The sequence below is a fragment of the Rhinoraja longicauda genome, chromosome 2, assembly GCF_053455715.1.
Source record: "Rhinoraja longicauda isolate Sanriku21f chromosome 2, sRhiLon1.1, whole genome shotgun sequence".
NCBI lineage: Eukaryota > Metazoa > Chordata > Chondrichthyes > Rajiformes > Arhynchobatidae > Rhinoraja > Rhinoraja longicauda.
The window spans coordinates 5,704,394-5,723,662 of NC_135954.1; the positions used below are offsets into that span (position 1 = coordinate 5,704,394).

At 49.0% G+C, this 19,269-nt stretch overlaps 1 protein-coding gene across 9 annotated transcripts in view; it reads right to left on the reverse strand.

Annotated features, from left to right (window-relative positions):
* Positions 1–215: 215 nt before the first annotated feature.
* atxn1a (ataxin 1a) overlaps positions 216–19,269 on the reverse strand; it is a 229,654-nt gene continuing 210,600 nt past the window's right edge. For all 9 annotated transcript variants that reach the window (XM_078414468.1, XM_078414512.1, XM_078414450.1 and 6 more), the window contains 2 exons: positions 15,752–17,693; positions 216–5,690 (listed from right to left, as the gene is read on the reverse strand). In XM_078414468.1, the coding sequence (XP_078270594.1) occupies positions 5,166–5,690; positions 15,752–17,539 (2,313 nt within the window). In that variant the 5' untranslated portion in view covers positions 17,540–17,693 and the 3' untranslated portion in view covers positions 216–5,165. The remainder of the gene's footprint in view (positions 5,691–15,751; positions 17,694–19,269) is intronic.

Consider the following 19,269-nt stretch of genomic DNA (forward strand, 5'->3'; position numbering starts at 1 on the left):
CCCGTAGGCAGGATGGAACCCGGGTCTCTGGCGCTGTGAGGCGGCAACTCTAACGCTGCGCCACCGTGCCGCCCCTAAATTGTATGAAGTGTTGTGCTGCTGCAAGGAAGAATATCATTGATCGACCTCGGACGTATGACAATAAAACACTCTTGACTCCCGAAAGATTAAAAAACTAGAAAGAAGGAAGCAACCAGGGGAAACGGCTGTGGTTGGCACTGTTATTTTATTAGTACGAGTATACTGAAACAATAAACTTGTACTGGTATACAGACAATTTCTTTAAAACAAAATTTGTTCAAAGTCTGGATCAAATATTATCATAATAATGAAATAACTTCTAACTAGAAAACCTGCAAGCACCAAAGAAAGGGACCATAAAATTCAACAGATCCGGGTGTATCCTACAAATAGACACACCACGATTAGAAAATAGAGTATGAATTCTTCCATTTGTATAATTGTTTTTAAAAAAAGCTAGTGCAAGTACGATATTGTACACTGGAATTACATAGAATACACACGTGTACGGAAAAACGTCCCCCTTTCACAATGAAAGCTCTTAACTATGTATTTATGTACTGAAAAGACTCTCTCTCGTTATCAGTAAGGTGCAAAACATTTTAAATCCCTCCCCCATTTTTCTTACCTCTACTGGCCACTTTTGACATTATTTGACCACAGCCCAGTCCATTAAGTCCACAAAGAAAACAAAGAAGACAATCGCCACCTCTAATTGATTCTCAATGGAAGACTTTAAAAACGGCCGATAGGTACTCACGACCAAAGAATGGAGCAAATTCAGGATTCTGCCTGGAAATCTATTCACAAGACTGACTGCACTTCCTAAAGCCTCTTTGTACAGTAGGTACTTCAATCTCGCGACAGCCTGAATAGACCAGTCTCCTGGACATTTGCAAATGAACACATACATTTATAAAGGGAACCTTCAACATTTTGTAATGGTTTATTTCTCCACCCTCCCTCCCTCCCCCTCACCCCCCCACCCCGCGCCCCCTCCCCTCCCCTCTCCAATATTTTACAAGGTATGAAAGTCAAAGCTAATTTAAACAGTATCTGAGCCTTTCGAGGAGCCCCCCCAACATTCAACCGTTCCCATGTGCAATAGTTTCACATTACCTGTACTAATCAACGTATATGTGTGAGCCGTGACTTCCAAACAAAAAGCACTTCTGTCTAAGCGATGCCGTCTAGGTACAGTGGGCGCCACAATGATCAGATTAGTACGGTAACGTCGTTTGAGGCTAGGTCTGTTAAAAAGAAAGTAGGCTTCGGAGTTAGTGAAAGTGCTGTTTCTCGTTACATCAGTGTTCCACATAGATACCAGCCCATCCCTGAGTAAAAGGCGTGAAAGGGTTCTACAGATCACTCCAATCATCCTATCCAACAAATTAAAAAGATGTCCGCGTGGGGAATTTCTACTACCATAGGAATAACCAGTAAATTGTCTACAAACAGGTTGGGTTACCCTGACTTTATATGGGGGGTTTTTGTGTGAGTTTCGTGTTAAACTTTTTTTTTTTTTTGCTCACCACAAACTTTTTTTAAAGAAAATAGTTGTCAGTTAACTATGGCAAATCAGACTTTGTACAGAAGCAGGCAGCTGACGTGGCTACAAACGTAAAAAAGCTCTCCTCGTCTAATCAGTCTGAAGAAGGGTCTCGGCCTGAAATGTCACCTATTCTTTCCCTCCAGAGATGCTGCCTGACCCGCTGAGTTACTCCAGCACTCTGTGAAACGCCACCTATCCATGTTCTCCAGAGATGCTGCCTGACCCGCTGAGTTACTCCAGCACTCTGTGAAACGTCACCTATCCATGTTCTCCAGAGATGCCTGCTGACCCGCTGAGTTACTCCAGCACTCTGTGAAACGTCACCTATCCATGTTCTCCACAGATGCTGCCTGACCCGCTGAGTTACTCCAGCACTCTGTGAAACGTCACCTATCCATATTCTCCAGAGATGCTGCCTGACCCGCTGAGTTACTCCAGCACTCTGTGTCTGTCTAAAGCTTTTCTTGCATTCTGATTCAACATTCTTCTTTGTCAGAGGAGGCCTTGGTTTTGGGCAGGGAAAATCATAAAGGCAGCGGTGAAACGGTTAGCGAGAGAAATGCCAATGATATTTCTTTTTAAAAATGTAAGCGAAAAGATGTGAACTATTGTCTTAGACCTGGCACTTTCGACAAATGATTATTGCACGTGCTAATCAAGCAAACAGTTTCCGAGTTAACGTGTGTGGGCGCATCGAGGTTGTGGATTTGGAATTCCTACTTGTACATCAACATAAGACAAGCCGCTGAATCGATGGTCTTGCATCTGACTATTTCCTGTAGTGTTCCTTCAGTGGATTCAGGCAGTTAAACGAGCCCCTGCTCCCACTCCGAGGGTCTTGAAAAGAAAAATCAACCTATCTGACTGATTCATTTAGCTAGAATCTCACGTCTCTGCTCTGCACTTTGATTTTCTCTTGCCTTAAAGAAAAAAATGTAAGAACTTGAAGGCCCTGCGTGTGTTAATGGAAGGGCTCACACATGTAGTTTTGTTTTTAGTTTAGTTTAGAGTTACAGCGCGGTAGCATGCCCTACGACCAGCGATCCCCGCACATTCACACTACCCTACACACACCAGGGACCATTTTTTTAAACATTTACACCACGCCAATTCATCTCTACAAACCTGTGCGTCTTTGGAGTGTGGGAGGAAGCAGGAGAAAACCCACGCAGGTCACGGGGGAGAATGTACAAACGCCGTCCAGACAGCACCCGTGGTCAGGATCGAACCCGGATCTCAGGCGGCAACTCTACCGCTGCACCTCCAAGTGAAACCCCATTCTATCATTAGGAACCCAGCTTTAGTAACCAAGTAATGTCAATGTGCAACGTAGGAAAGCTTGTTCAGCTATTTTGGTGCACTGTTAAGAGGTCTTGTTAACATGAACTTCAGCAGTACGCGAGCTTCTTTGCCTCTCTGATCCCATCCCCATTCCTTTCATTACGATTTTCGAAACAGATCTGGGTACATTCATAACAGAGGCAAGCCAAGAAGTCACTTTACCACTGCAAGCCAGGTTTTGACCGAATTGCACATATTAAAACGTCATCACCCCCAAAACCCATCCTACATTTTCAATGTTGATCGATGATCTATTATGAAACAAGCCTATATCAAACGGAGTAGGGAGGAAGTGCAGATGCTGGTTTACACCGAGGGTAGACACAAGGAATGGGTGATGTTCTCCTTGTACCCTTCCGTCTCTATAGTTTCCCTCTCCCCTGACTCTCAGTCTGAAGAAGGGTCTCGACCCTAAAACGTCATCCATTCCTTCTCTCCAGAGATGCTGCCTGTCCCACTGAGTTACTCCAGCAGTTTGTGTCTATATTAAAGGAGGCTTTGTTCATTTTAAATACTGTGTTCCTCATGAATGACATTTTGAGTGTTATCGTATCATGTGCTTCAAAAAGGCATTGCACACTCTAAAATAATCTATGAGCTCATTGAAGGTGGCTGAGAACTAAGATTTGAACGATAAAACCCTGTACAATTTTTTAAAGAATTGATATCACTGATATGCACTGATTTAGTTCAGTTTAAAGATACAGTCCCTTCGGCCCACCGAGTCCGCGCCGACCAGCGATCCCCGCACATTAACGCTGCCCTACACACACTAGGGACAGTTTACATTTGTATCAAGCCAATTAACCTACAAACCTGTACGTCCTTGGAGTGCGGGAGGAAACCAAAGATCTTTGAGAACACCCACGCAGGTTACGGGGAGAACGTACAAACTCCGTAGTCAGGATCGAACCTGGGACCCGGGTCTCTGGCGCTGTAAGGCGGCAACTCTACCACTGCACCCTATAATCATGGGGAAAATATAAGCAGGGAAGAAACCTACTTTTGTTACACAACTGGAAACCCATTAAAAAAATTTTTTGAAACAGCCTGAGTGAGATCTCCTAAAAATGGGAAGAATTACTGGAAAGGTGTATCCTTTCGAACTGTCTTGGGGAGGTTAATAGATATGACAGGCTTCGAGTCCATCGCTCAACATGGTCTCCTGATAAACAACACTGCGGGAATGTCCCAACTCCAACACAGGCCAAACAACATCCGCTACATCTCTTTTATTTAACGTTTTCCCCTTTTCAAAAAGAAAAAGGTTCGAGAGAAAAAAAATACACAACAACTGACAGACTCATTGGATGATTGTTTGACTATCGAGGTGTGCAAATTGCCAAATGCTTTAAAAGTACAACAGTTAAATACTGGATAACTCTTAAGATTATCTCTTCCAGCTTGCGTTTCAACTCGCTGGGAATCCAAACCCCTGCCCCTCTTCTTTTAAGCATTACATTTAAAAAGTGCGTTCTGATAAAGCAGTCTCCCACAGGACTGCCACTATCGTGCTAAATCATCATTCACTCAAAGGAATCATCTCCGCTGATTCTCACACTCTTACAAACAACTCGATTCTACAATTGGTTTCTACACTCGCGCCTTCGAGACAAACGTCATTCTTCAGCATCCGTTTCTTTCAACGTTCAGTATCTAGTTTAAGTGGATGACAGTGTTTTTACAGATAATACTAAACTCGTCAAATTTGGTATGATGTCGGGACTCTCGAAGAGCGAGAGAGAGAGAGAGGATCGCCCTTGCCCCCACCCCTCCCCGACAAAATAAATATGACTAAAAATTGCAAATGCCCAAACGTCACCCTGCCCCCACTGTGGATTTCACACAATGTACTAATAAGTCAGGGGGAACAAAATAAAGTGGCACACACTGTCACTAAATATGAACCAAATTAAAATAAAAAAAAGCAGTACCAGAGAAGACTATAATGGATTCTAATCATGAACAGGAATAATCCAGGTGAGAATTTTCATAAGGGCATTCAATAAACAGTGAACAGTCAAAGCTATGTGTAAAGAACACCTACCAGCCTTCTCCTTAACACCATTCAAAATTATTACATGTTATTAACAAAAAACCTAAAATAACAAGCAGATAACATGTAAATACTGGTTTTTTTTTTCTAGCTTTAAGTCTACAGTACAGTATTATAGATTTAACATTTTTTTTGTTGTTGTTGTTGTCGTTGTTGTCGTGTGAGCCTTTGTCACTCCGCCCCAAAGTGCCTTCTTCACTGGCCCAGGTTGGACCGGCCTTCGATGCAAATCTTCACCTCCTGAGGAATGAAGGATGGTCTGGGGAGGAGGGGAGGCTGCTCTTCAGTCTTCTCCACTTTCCGTGTCTCGGGGGCAGACCACCTGCGCTTCCTGGACGGGGCCCTCCCGACCTCTGCCTTGCCGAGCCAGGGCTTGGCGGGTTGGGCGGCCGGCCCCCCGTCGAAGGGCCTGCCGTTCTCCCAGACGTTTCCCTGGACAATCCCGTTTTCCCGCTCCGAGTAGCGGGGCCTGCAGGCGGAGGCGGAGGCCGGGCAGTAGTTCCTGGGGGGCCGCGGCTGGGCCGGGGCCACGTCCGCCGCCTGCCCTCGGTTCAAGGAGCCGTTCTTCGGGTTCCTCAGCGTGAGGGATATGCACACGTCACCCACTGAGAGCTTGCAGCAGGGCAGGCCAAAGAGTTGGCTGGTCCTCTCGGGGCAACACGACGACCAGCCTTTCCCAAACACAAAAAACGGATGTTCCGCCAGCACTTCAACACTGACCTGCAAATCAAACGTCACAACAAAGAGTCAACCGGGATCCCTTTAAATGCAATGCACAAAAACACAAGCTTCATCAGACTTGCCAGCAGATTAGACAAGTGCAGAAGGATGACGGGTGGTGAATCTGTGGAGGCCAGGTCAGTGGGTATTTTTAACGGCAGAGATAGATCGATTCTTGATTAGTACGGGTGTCGGGAGTTATGGGGAGAAGACAGGAGAATGGGGTTAGAAAGGAGAGATAGATCAACCATGATTGAATGGCGGTGTAGACTTGATGGGCCGAATGGCCTAATTCTACTCATAGAAACATAGAAAATAGGTGCAGGAGAAGGCCATTCGTCCCTTCGAGCCAGCAACGCCAGTCAATATGATCATGGCTGATCATCCAAAATCAGTACCCCGTTCCTGCTCTCTCCTCATATCCCTTGATTCCGTTACCCCGAAGAGCTGTATCTAACTGTCTCTTGAATACATCCAGTGAATTGGCCTCCACTACCTTCTGTGGCAGAGAATTCCACAGATTCACAACTCTCTGGGTGAAAAGGTTTTTCCTCACCTCAGTCCTAAATGGCCTCCCCCTTACTCCCCCCTGGTTCTGGACTCCCCCAACATTGAGAACATTTTTCCTGCACCTAGCCTGTCCAATCCTTTAAGAATTTTATATGTTTCTATAAGATCCCCTCTCATTCAGCCCATCGAGTCTACTCCGCCATTCAATCATGGCTGATCTCTGCCTCCTAATCACATTTTCCTGCCTTTTCCCCTTAACCTTTGACACCAATTCTAATCAAGCATTTGTCTATCCCTGCTGTACAAAATATCAACTGACTTGGCCTCCACAGCCCTCTGTGGCAATGAGTTCCACAGATTAACTACCCTCTAACTAAAGAAGTTCCTCCTCACCTCCTGTCTAAAAGATCGCTCTTTAATTCTGAGGCTGTGACCTCTGGTCGTAGACTCTCCCACCAGTGGAAACATCCTCTCCACATCCACTCTATCCAGGCCTTTCATTATTCTGCAAGTTTCAATGAGGTCCCCCCTCAACCTTCTAAACTCCAGCGAGTACAGGCCCAGTGCCGACACACGCTCATTATATGCTAACCCACTCATTCCTGGGATAATTCTTGCAAACCTCCTCGGGACCCTCTCCAGAGCCAGCACATCCTTCCTTGGATATTGGGCCCAAATTTGCTCACGGTGCTCCAAATGCGGCCTGACCAGCTCCTCGTCGAGCCTCAGCATTACATGTCTGTTTTTGTATTTCAGTCCTCTTGATATAAATGCGAGCATTGAATTTGCCATCCTTACTACCGAATGTATCATGTTTGCCATTGAATCTTCTTTCAGAAAGGATCTTGAAAGGTTCCCACAAGAGGCAGAGCCTAGCACAAGAGGCCCGCAGCCTCAGAATAAATCGATGCACTTTTAGGAAGGAGATGAGGAGGAATTTCTTTAGTCAGAGGGTGGTGAATCTGTGGAATTCATTGCCACAGATGGCTGTGGAGGACAAGTCAATGGATATTTTTAAGGCAGAGATAGATAGATTCTTGACACGGTAGCGCAGCGGTAGAGTTGCTGCTTTACAGCGAATGCAGCGCCGGAGACTCAGGTTCGATCCTGACTACGGGTGCTGCACTGTAAGGAGTTTGTACGTTCTCCCCGTGACCTGCGTGGGTTTTCTCCGAGATCTTCGGTTTCCTCCCACACTCCAAAGACGTACAGGTATGTAGGTTAATTGGCTGGGTAAATGTAAAAATTGTCCCTAGTGGGTGTAGGATAGTGTTAATGTACGGGGATCGCTGGGCGGCACGGACTTGGAGGGCCGAAAAGGCCTGTTTCCGGCTGTATATATATGATATGATATGATATGATATGATAGTGCGGGTGTCAGGGGTTATGGGGAGAAGGCAGGAGAATGGGGTTAGGAGGGAGAGATAGATCAGCCATGATTGAATGGCGGATGGAGTAGACTCAGATGGGCAGAACGGCCTAATTCTGTTCCTATCACATATGAACTAGTCAGGTGTATGAAACATACAATTAATGCAGACATGGAATTTACTAAAAATAGAAGGTTTTCGCCCAAAAACATTGAATCATGGAACTGGTCAAATAAGTGAACAGAAATTTAAACTTTTTAATCCGTATACTAAAACTCTCGTTTGTTTGTTCCTCAACTACAGCCAAAACGGTACACGATAGCGCGACAATTTCAGGCCCACCTTACTCACCGTCATCCCTTTGGTGCTAATGGAAGAAGTTTCGTTGAAATCGGTGTTATATTTTTAAAGTTATTCACATTTTAAAGTTTAAATCTATCTCCTAGGGAGGGAGGGGGGTGGAGGGAGGGGGAGGATAAGGGGCGTTGAGGTGGTTGGAGTGGGGGGGGAGGGGAAGGGGGTGGAGGGAAGGGGGCTGGAAGGAGGGGGAGGGGAGGGGGGGAAGGGGGTGGGGCGGGGGGGGCGGGGTGGAGGGGGGAGGGGAGGGGGGCGGGGGGAGGGGAAGGGGGGTGGGGGAGGGGGTGGAGGGAGAGGGGGATGGAGGGGGAAGGGGGGAGGATAAGGGGTGTTGAGGGGGATGGAGTGGGGGGGAGGGGAAGTGGGGGAGGAGGGAGGAGGGAGGAAGGGGGGAGGGAGGGGAGGAGAGGGTGCTGCACCAATGCAGGAGAGGTTTGGGCCCAACAGGTCCACTTGGTCTATTGAGATTTAAATATTTAGTTGTTGACTGGCTGTGAACGAGCAATAATGTACATTAAGTGAAGCTTTCTCCACCCACACACATACTGCAATAACTTTCCGCTACAACTCCCTTGGTCCTCATTTTTATTAGATGACACCTTGTCACGCTGTAATTACACTCTCATTCCAGAGGCACATGCTACCTTGGAGTCAAGAACAAGTGGAGTCAGGATTAAGTGTACGTGACAGGTACATGGATAGGACAGCAATCTCCAAACAATAACACTACCCTGCGCACACGCACACACACACACACACACACACACTAGGGACAATCATTTTTTTTACCGAAGCCAATTAGCCTACAAACCTGTACGTCTTTGGAGCGTGGGAGGAAACCGGAGCACACGGAGAAAACCCACGCGGGTCACGGAGCGAATGTACAAACTCCGTACTGGGGCTTGGGTCGGCCCGCTGCGGACCTTTCACCGTCCGGCGCGGCCTGGAACGTGGCAACTTCAACAGCCTGACCGCGGGAGAAGACGGCAGGGGAAGAGAAAAGACATTCTGGCCTTCCATCACAGTGAGGAGGTGACTGGAGGAGACTCACTGTGATGGATGTTTCTTTTTGTTTGGTGTTGGTTTATGATTGTGTGTGTTATTGCTTATTTTTATTGCTCTTATTGTTGGACTGTGGGTAATCTTTCATTTCACTGCACATTTATGTGTATGTGACAAATAAAATTGACTATTGACTATTGACAGCACCCGCAGTTAGGATCGAACCCAGATCTCTGGCGCTGTGAGGCAGTAGCTCTACTGCTCCATCACGTTTGTTTGTCCCCTTTCAAGTGCTTTACAGCAATTGAGGTATTTCCAAAGAGGAATTACTGTGGCACTGTAGATGCTGAGGCAGCTTGCTGTTATCTCAAACAGAGCGTTACTGATGAAAACAACAAGCTGATTTAGCATTGGAGGCCAAGTCAATGGATATTTTTACGGCAGAGAGATTCTTGATTAGTACGGGTATCAGGGGTTATGGGGAGAAGGCAGCAGAATAGGGTTCAGAGGGAACGATGGATCAGCCATGATTGAATACCAGTGTAGGCTTGATAGGCTAAATGGCGGAGTAGACTTGATGGGCCGAATGCCCTAAGTCTGCTCCTATCACTTATGAACGAATTTGCTGGAGAGAGTTATGTTAAGTGGACAATAGACAATAGGTGCAGGAGGAGGCCATTCGGCCCTTCGAGCCAGCACCGCCATTCAATGTGATCATGGCTGATCATCCTCAATCAGTACCCCGTTCCTGCCTTCTCCCCATGCCCCCTGACTCCGCTATCCTTAAGAGCTCTATCTAGCTCTTGTAGATGTGTGGGTTGTATTGTCCCTGGCCTTCTGATCCCAGAATCGATTTGGATATTTAAAATGTTCACGGATGAACTGAAACGTGTAGATTTTCATTTTCTGATCTATATTTAATCCATTGATTTGATAATGATCCTGATATGTAATTGCTCTTGCAATCCATCTCCTTAACCAATAACCAAGACTACCTATAAGCATCGAATGACAGACAATGGGAATTACAGGCAAGGTAGAAGGTAGACACAAGATGCTGGAGTAACCCAGCAGGTCACGCAGCATCTCTGGAGAGAAGGAATGGATGACATTTTGGGACGAGACCCTTCTTCAGACTGTTGTCAGGGGATGGGGCGGGACAAAGATAGGATGTGGTCGGAAACAGGAAGACTGGTGGGAGAACTGGGAAGGGAGAGGGGATAGAGGGGGAAAGCAGGGTCTATCTGAAGTTAGAGAAGTCAATGTTGATACCGCTGGGGTGTAAACTACCCAAGTGAAATATGAGGTGCTGTTCCTCCAATTTGCGCTGGGCCTCACTCTGGCAATAGAGGAGGCCCAGGACAGTAAGGTCAGATTGGGAGTGGGAGGGGGAGTTGAAGTGCTCAGCCACTGGGAGATCAGGTAGGTTAAGGCGGACTGAGCGGAGGTGTTCAGCGAAACGATCGCCGAGCCTGCGCTTGGTCTCGCCGATGTAGAGATGTTGACACCTGGAACAGCGGATACAATAGATGAGGGTGGAGGAGGTGCAGGTGAACCTCTGCCTCACCTGGAAAGACTGTTTGGGTCCTTGGATGGAGTCGAGGGGGGAGGTAAAGGGACAGGTGTTGCATCTCCTGCGGTTGCAGGAGAAAGTACCTGGGGAGGGGGTGGTTTGGGTGGGAAGGGACGAGTGGACCTGGGAGTTACGGAGGGAACGGTCTCTGCGGAACGCAGAAAGCGGAGGAGATGGGAAGATGTGGCCAGTAGTGCGATCCCGTTGGAGGTGACGGAAATGTTGGAGGATTACATGCTGTATGCGACGGCTGATGGGGTGGAAGGTGAGGACAAGGGGGACTCTGTCCTTGTTACGAATAGGGGGAGGGGGAGCAAGTGTGGAGCTGTGGGATATTGAGAAGACCCTAGCGTCTCCATTTCCTCAAGAATGAGGACATCTCCGATGCCCTAGTATGGAACACCTCATCCTGGGCGCAGATGCGGCGTAGACGGGGGAATTGGGAGTAGGGGATAGAGCTTTTACAGGAAACAGGGTGGGAAAGAAGTGTAGTCAAGATAGCTATGGGAGTCAGTAGGTCTTAGGGCTAATGGAATCAAGAGATATGGGGAGAAAGCAGGAACAGGGTACTGATTCTGGATGATCAGCCATGATTGTATTTAGATTTTAGATTTAGATACAGCGCGGAAACAGGCCCTTCGGCCCACCGGGTCTGCGCCGCCCAGCGATCCCCGCACATTAACACTATCCTACACCCACTAGGGCCAAATTTTACATTTGCCCAGCCAATTAACCTACATACCTGTACGTCTTTGGAGTGTGGGAGGAAACCGAAGATCTCGGAGAAAACCCACGCAGGTCACGGGGAGAACGTACAAACTCCGTGCAGACGGCGCCCATAGTCAGGATCGAACCTGAGTCTCCGGCGCTGCATTCGCTGTAAGGCAGCAACTCTACCACTGCGCCACCGTGCTGGCTCGAAGGGCTGAATGGGTTACTCCTGCACCTATTTTCTATGTTTCTATGATCCCTGGAATAATTGGGTTAACATATAATGAGTATTTGACGTCACTGGGCCTGTACTGGCTGGACTTTAGAAGGATGAGGCGGGAACTCGTTGAAAGACCTGGATAGAGTGGATGTGGAGAGAGGATCTTTCCACTAATGGGAGAGACTTGGACCAGAGGCCATAGCTTCAGAATAAAAGGACGTACCCATAGAAAAGAGATGAGGAGGAGTTTCTTTAGTCAGAGGGTGGTGAATTTGTGGAATTCATTGCCATAAGTCTGTGGAGGCCAAGTCAATGGATATTTTTAAGGTGGAGGCTGATAGATTCTTGATTAGTGCGGGTGTCGGGGGTTATGGGGAGAAGGCAGGAGAATGGGGTTAGGAGGGAGAGATAGATCAGCCTCGGTGGCGATGGGGCCTCGCGGTCGATGAGTGCGGGGGGGGGGGGGGGGTGAGGGTAAGACAATAGAGGACCTGGCGTGGGGAGACCGCCAGTGGAAGAACAAAGGGGGACCTGGTGTTGGGGGAGGGGGTGGGCACTAGTTTAGAATCCTCTGCCCAGGGGATGTCTGCGTTTGTATGTTTGTTTGTTCGTTCGTTCGTTCCGGTGAAGGCACACGGCAGCCAGCCAACAGTTGCTTGTCCTTTTCTTTTTGTTTTCACTTTTAACTTCAGTATTTCAGTATTTCGTGTACCTTGTGCGTTGTGACCGTCGGCAGACCAATTTCCCACCGGGGATGAATAAAGTTTTATCGTATCGTATGGTACGGTATTGAATGGCGGAGTTGACCCGACCCGATGGGCCGAATGGCCTAATCTTGCTCCGATAACTTCTGAACAAGGAAAAGCGCCATTGTAGCCAGCAATAAATGCTTACCCCCACTGCCCATGAGAGGGCGGTGGTGAGCCATCCCTTGAACTGATGAACACCTGTGGTGAAGAATCTGTTTCCACGCTGCGTCTCTAAAACTAAAAACTAAATGCACGACTCTTTCTCTCTTTAGATTTATTTTCTGGCTCCCATATGCCTTTCTCTAAGTTTAGTTGTCACACTATTGAGGCAGTGCAGCGTAGTTCACAAGCTGACAGTCTTTCCTCACATGACAGTCCCTGGGATGGCGGGACTGTCATGTGAGGAAAGATTGGAAAGACTGGGCTTGTATGCACTGGAGTTTAGAAGGATGAGAGGGGATCTTATAGAGACGTATAAAATTATAAAAGGACTGGACAAGCTAGATGCAGGAAAAATGTCCCCAATGTTGGGGGAGTCCAGAACCAGGGGCCACAGTCTGAGAATAAAAGGGAAGGCCATTTAAAACTGAGATGAGAAAAAAACGTTTTCACCCAGAGAGTTGTGAATTTGTGGAATTCTCTGCCACAGAAGGCAGTGGAGGCCAATTCACTGGATGAATTTTAAAGAGAGTTAGATAGAGCTCTGGGGGCTAGCGGAATCAAGGGACGTAGGGAGAAGGCAGGCACGGGTTACTGATTGTGGATGATCAGCCACGATCACAATGAATGGCGGTGCTGGCTCAAAGGGCCAAATGGCCTCCTCCTGCACCTATTTTCTATGTGTTCTATGTCTATGTCGCATATACTAGTGAAGATGGGACATGTTTGGCTGAAGGGCCTGCTTCCATGCAGTGTGATTCTATAACTTTATACATGTTATATTGTGAAACTGAATGAACAACGTTACATTGCAATCATTATTTTAACTTGCACAATAGTTGCCCAGAACATCAAACCGTATTTACTGCTCAAGATGCTAAGTCCATGTATCTGTTTAGCAGATCCATTCATGGTACTTTTAGTTTAGTTTAGTTTAGAGATACAGCACAGAAACAGGCCCTTCGGCCAAAACCGACTCCGCACCGACCAGCGATCCCCGCACGTTAACACTACCCTACGCACACGAGGGACAATTTTACACTTATGCCAACCCAATTAACCAATAAACCCGTAGGTCTTTGGAGTGTGGGAGGAAACCGAAGAATCTCCGAGAAAATCCTCGCAGGTCACGGGGAGAACATACAAACTCCGTACAGACAGCACCCGTAGTCAGGATCGAACCCGGGTCTCTGGCGCTGTAAGGCAGCAACTCTACCGCCGTGACCGCCCAGCACCCATACTCTACACCATACGGTATGACCTGCCTGGATAGCACTTGAAATGACTTTCACTGTATTTCGGACACGTGAGAATAAAACTAATTACCAAGTAAGCAATACTTTCTACTTTTCATTGCTAAGTATGAGTTTCGTGGGATACACTGAGGTCAATCAATCAGCGAATTGTTGACAAACCTGTACAGCAAACTACACAGTGAGCTGCACCTGAATAGGAATGAAAAGGTTGACATTTGCATCGGCCCTGTATAATCCACCTCACAACGAGATTGCACAATTTCTTTCAGGTGAATATCAAATGCTACGATTTTATACTTTAGAGACATGGCGCGGAAACTGTGCCTTCGTCCCACCGGGTCCGCGCCGACCAGCGATCACCCTGTACACTAGCACTGTCCTACACACTAGGGATAGTGTGTTTTTAGATCAGCCATAATTGAAGGGCGGTGTAGGCTCGGTGGGCCGAATGGCCTAATTCTTCTCCTATGACTCATCAATATGATTTGGAAGGACTGAGAGCTATAGATTGGGTAGACACACAGAGTATCTTGCCCAGAGTAGGAGAATCGATAACCAGAGGGCATGTGTTCAAGGTGAAGGGGGAAGGATTTTGGGATTTTGGAATATTCTTGCTATTGAGGGCGTGCAGCGTAGGTTTACTAGGTTAATTCCCGGAATGGCGGGACTATCATATGTTGAAAGACTGGAGCGACTAGGCTTGTATACACTGGAATTTAGAAGGATGAGAGGAGATCTTATCGAAACGTATAAGATTATTAAGGGGTTGGACACGTTAGAGGCAGGAAACATGTTCCCAATGTTGGGGGAGTCCAGAACAAGGGGCCACAGTTTAAGAATAAGGGGTAGGCCATTTAGAACTGAGATGAGGAAAAACTTTTTCAGTGAATCTGTGGAATTCTCTGCCTCAGGAGGCAGTGGAGGACAATTCTCTGAATGCATTCAAGAGAGAGCTGGATAGAGCTCTTAAGGATAATGGAGTCAGGGGGTATGGGGAGAAGGCAGGAATGGGGTACTGATTGAGAATGATGAGCCATGATCACATTGAATGTGCTGCTCAAAGGGCCGAATGGCCTCCTCCTGCACCTATTGTCTATTGTCTATAATCTGAAGGGTAATTTTTTTCGCACAAAGGGTGGTGGGTGTATGGAACAAGCTGCTGGAGGAGGTAGTTGAGGCAAGTACTCTCGCAACGTTTAAGATACTTTTGGACAGATAAATGGATGGGACAGGTTTAGATGGAATATGGGAAAGAAAACTGCGGATGCTGGATTAAATCGAAGGTACACACAAAATGCTGGAGTAACTCAGCGGGACAGGCAGCATCTCTGGAGAGAAGGAATGGGTGACGTTTCGGGTCGAGACCCTTCTTCAGACTTTAGATGGAACATGTTGGACTAGTGTAGATTGGACATGTTGGTCGCTTTGGGCAAGTTGGGCCAAAAGGCTTGTTTCTACGCTGTATGACTATGACTTGAAAAATTAACAATTTTCCAAGAGGAAGATTAACGAGGTTTGATTTGAAGGGACTTCTTGAAATCAAAATCAAATTCTGCTATTAGGGTGGCACGGTGGTGCAGCGGTAGAGTTGCTGCCTTACAGCGAATGCAGCGCCGGAGACCCGGGTTCCATCCCGACTACGGGCGCCGTCTATACGGAGTTTGTACGTTCTCCCCGTGACCTGCGTGGGTTTTCTCCGAGATCTTCGGTTTCCTCCCACACTCCAAAGACGTACAGCTATGTAGGTTAATTGTCTTCACAAAATGCTGGAGTAACTCAACAGGTCAGGCAGCATCTCAGGAGAGAAGGAATGGGTGACGTTTCGGGTCGAGACCCTTCTTCAGACTCGACCCGAAACGTCACCCATTCCTTCTCTCCTGAGATGCTGCCTGACCTGCTGAATTACTCCAGCATTTTGTGATACCTTCGATTCGTATCAGCATCTGCAGTTATTTTCCTACACTAGGTTAATTGGCTTGGTAAATGTAAAATTGTCCCGAGTGTGTGTAGGATAGTGTTAATTTGCGGGGATCGCTGGTCGGCGCGGAACCGGTGGGCCGAAGGGCCTGTTTCCGCACTGTATCTCTAAACTAAACTAAACTTAACAACGAACGGTGCAGCACTTCAGTTGACCGATGACACGTTGGGTCATACCTGTGTTCTATGTTCCCCTACAGCAAACTGCAGAACAGCAAAGCTGGAGGCTTGACTGCCTTCCACGCGCTCCACAGTGCTAGAGTCAATCTTCAGATCGCTGCTGATTTCAGCGCTCTGGATGAAGTCCTCTGTTTTCAAGTCTTCCACTCGCTTCAGTTCGCCATTGGCCAGCTGTATGATGGAGCCCTTCATGAAGTAGGGAGGCAGCTGATTGGAGGCGGCCATAGCTGGAGAGCTGAAGGGCTGGACGAGGGGCAGGTGAACCTGTGCCTGCACCATGGCAGTGTGGTAGGCCGGCTGAGCCACCGGCGGTTCCAGGTGGTGGTAGGTCTCGGCCTTGTGGCCGGCGTTGGTGGCGAAGGGGTGGGACGTGGCGGCGTACTGCGGCGAGGACGTCACCACGGTGGAGCCCATCCCCGGGGCCTCCACCGCCGTGCCGCACACGGGAATGAGGAGCGGGTGGGCGCCGGGGATCACCAGGTGCTGCTGCAGGTTGCCATGGTAGCTCAGGCCTTGCTGCTGGCTGCTGATGTAACCGATGAGTGGCTGCTGAGGGCTGGAGTAGACTGCCCCGGCGGGGAGGCCGATGGAGATGTGGTCCGTGGGGGTGTGCGTGGTCTGGATGACCGACTGCGGGGAGAAGGTGGCCTTGCCGTGGTTGAGGTTGGCCTTCTCGTACAAGGCCAGCGGGGAGCTGCCACTGCTCCTCGCCTGTTGCACGTCCAGATCGGTGGTGGGCGTGTGGCTGTTGGGGATGATCATCACGGAGGCCCTGGGGGCTAAAGTTTCCTGTGCAGGGTAGTCGGCCGGGCCTGGGTGGACAACCACGTGGGTGCCGTGCCTTATCTCGTAGTGCCGGGGCAGCGCTTTGGCCCCCGCCTTGTCCACATTCGACTCGTAGCGCCGGCATTTCTCCACCTCGCCGTTCAGCACTTCCCTGCGCGGCGCCAGGTGGGGCCTGGGCTCGCCGGCCTTCCGCTGGGCCTCCCTGTGGGCGGCGGCGTGGTAGCCGGCGTCCGCGTACTGCAGGAGCATGGGCGAGGGGGCGGTGGCGGCGTGGGAGCGCGGCGCCAGCGACGGGTGGGGGTGGAGGGGGTGCAGCGGGGCTGGGGAGTGAGGCCTGGTCATGTTGGGCGACGGGCTGGGGGCCTGCCCGTACTGCGAGGGTGGCGGCGGGGATACGGGCATCTCTCTGCGCGTCCTGCCCGGCACCGCCTGCTGCTGCTGCTGCTGCTGCTGCTGCTGCTCCACCGCCGCCATCTTGTGCTGGGACGGGCCGCCGAAGATGGCGGAGTAGGGCTCCAGGTGGGAATACTGCGTCGGGGAGGCGGAGGCCAGCGGGGAGGGGACGAACGCCGGCGGCCCCGCGTAGGGCCCGCTGAACGCGGGCGGCCCGACAAACTGGAACGCGGCCGGCTGCAGGGGCGTGTACTCCACCGGCGACATGGAGGGCCCCGGCTGGGCCAAGACGGACGATGAATACACCGCTCGGAGCCGCGGGGCGCCCGGACACGCTCGCACATTCCCGGCCGATGAGTAGTCCACTGCTGTCGGGAGTGGTTTGTATAGTGGCAGGCCAGTTTCCAGTGAGGTTTCCCCAGCTCCCTTGGCATGTCCATACTTCACGCCCACACTGCTTTGGCGGCTGGCTATGTTGGCCAGCCAGGCCAAGTTTTCACTGCGACTCCTCTCGCTCCCGGCGGCCGAGGAGGGAAGGCTGCTGACTGGAAACTCGCGTTTCTTGGGCGGCAGACATTCGTTGCTGCGCTCCTGGTTGGATTTCATCTTTGAAAGACTCACTCAGTGTCTGTTAGGCTTCGATCCGGCTTTGATAAATTGCACGTTGCATTTGTTTTCCGGTAGTTTGCTCCAAAAAGATCCCAGGACTGCACGAGGCTTCATTTCCCCCGGCCAGAATTCTTCACAGCTGCTCGGGAATCTGAAATGAAAGGAATTGTTTAAATTAAATATTCAATTAAAAAGGAGGCAATAAACTAAAGTCACTCAATGCATAAATTAACCATCGTTCTTTTCTGAATGTTATAATCATTAATCTGTCAGTCCCAGGTGAGTTACCCCAGCATTTTGTGTCTAGCTCTGGTATAAACCAGCATCTGCAGTTCCTTTCATAGGTTCATTATATGCACTAGGCTTGTATACACTGGAATTTAGAACGATGAGAGGGGATGTTATTGAAACGTATAAGATTATTAAGGGATTGTTCACACTAGAGGCAGGAAACGTGTTCCCGATGTTGGGGGAGTCCAGAACCAGGGGCCACAGTTTAAGAATAAGGTGTTGGCCATTTAGAACGGAGATGAGGAAAAACTTTTTCACCAGAGAGTTGTGAATCTGTGGAATTCTCTGCCTCAGAAGGCAGTGGAGGCCAATTCTCTGAATGCTTTCAAGAGAGAGCTAGACAGAGCTCTTAATGATAGCGGAGTCAGGGGGTACGGGGAAAAGGCAGGAACGGGGTACTGATTGTGGATAATCAGCCATGATCACAGTGAATGGCAGTGCTGGCGCAAAAGGCCAAATGGCCTCCTCCTGCACCTATTGTCTATTAGTTCATAAGTGATAGGAGCAGAATTAGGCCATTCAGCCCATCAAGTCTATTCCGCCATTCAATCACGGCTGATCTATCTCTCCCTCTCAACCCCATTCTCCTGCCTTCTCCCCATAACCTCTGACACCCGTAATAATCAAGAATCTATCTATCTCTGCCTTAAAAATATCCACTGACTTGGCCTCCACAGCCTTTTGTGGCAATGAATTCCACAGATTCACCACCCTCTGAGTAAAGAAATTTCTCTTCTCCTTCCTAAAGGAACGTCCTTTATTTCCGAGGCATTTTTATCACATTACTGTACTTTGCTATGAATACAAAATCCAACAGCTGTTTGTCTACAACACAAAGATTTAGCCTCTGGAGATACAACGTGGAAACAGGCCCTTCGGCCCACCGAGTCTGCACTGACCAGCGATCACCCGTTCACCAGCTCGATCCTAGACGCCAGGGACAATTTACGGAAGCCAATTAGCCTCGCGACCTGCACGTATTTGGAGTGTGGGAGGAAACCAGAGCACCCGGAGGAAACCCATAGGGTCATGGGGGCGACACGGTGGCGCAGCGGTAGAGTTGCTGCCTCGCAGTGCCAGAGACCCGGGCTCCATCCCGACTACGGATGCTGTCTGCACGGAGTTTGCACGTTCTCCCCGTGACCCGCAGGGGGGTTTTGCTCGGGGGTTCCGGTTTCCTCCCACACTCCAAATTGTCTTGAAATTGTAAATTGTCCCTAGTGCGTGTAGAACAGTGTTAATGCGCGGCGGTTGCTGGTACAGGTTATGATTGAGAATGATCAGCCATGATCACATTGAATGGCGGTGCTGGCTCGAAGGCCCGAATGGCCTCCTCCTGCACCTATTGTCTTGTCTATTAAAGTGCGGACTCGGTGGGCCAAAGGGCCTGTGTCCACGCTGTACTATATCTCTAAATTAAACTAAACACAATGATA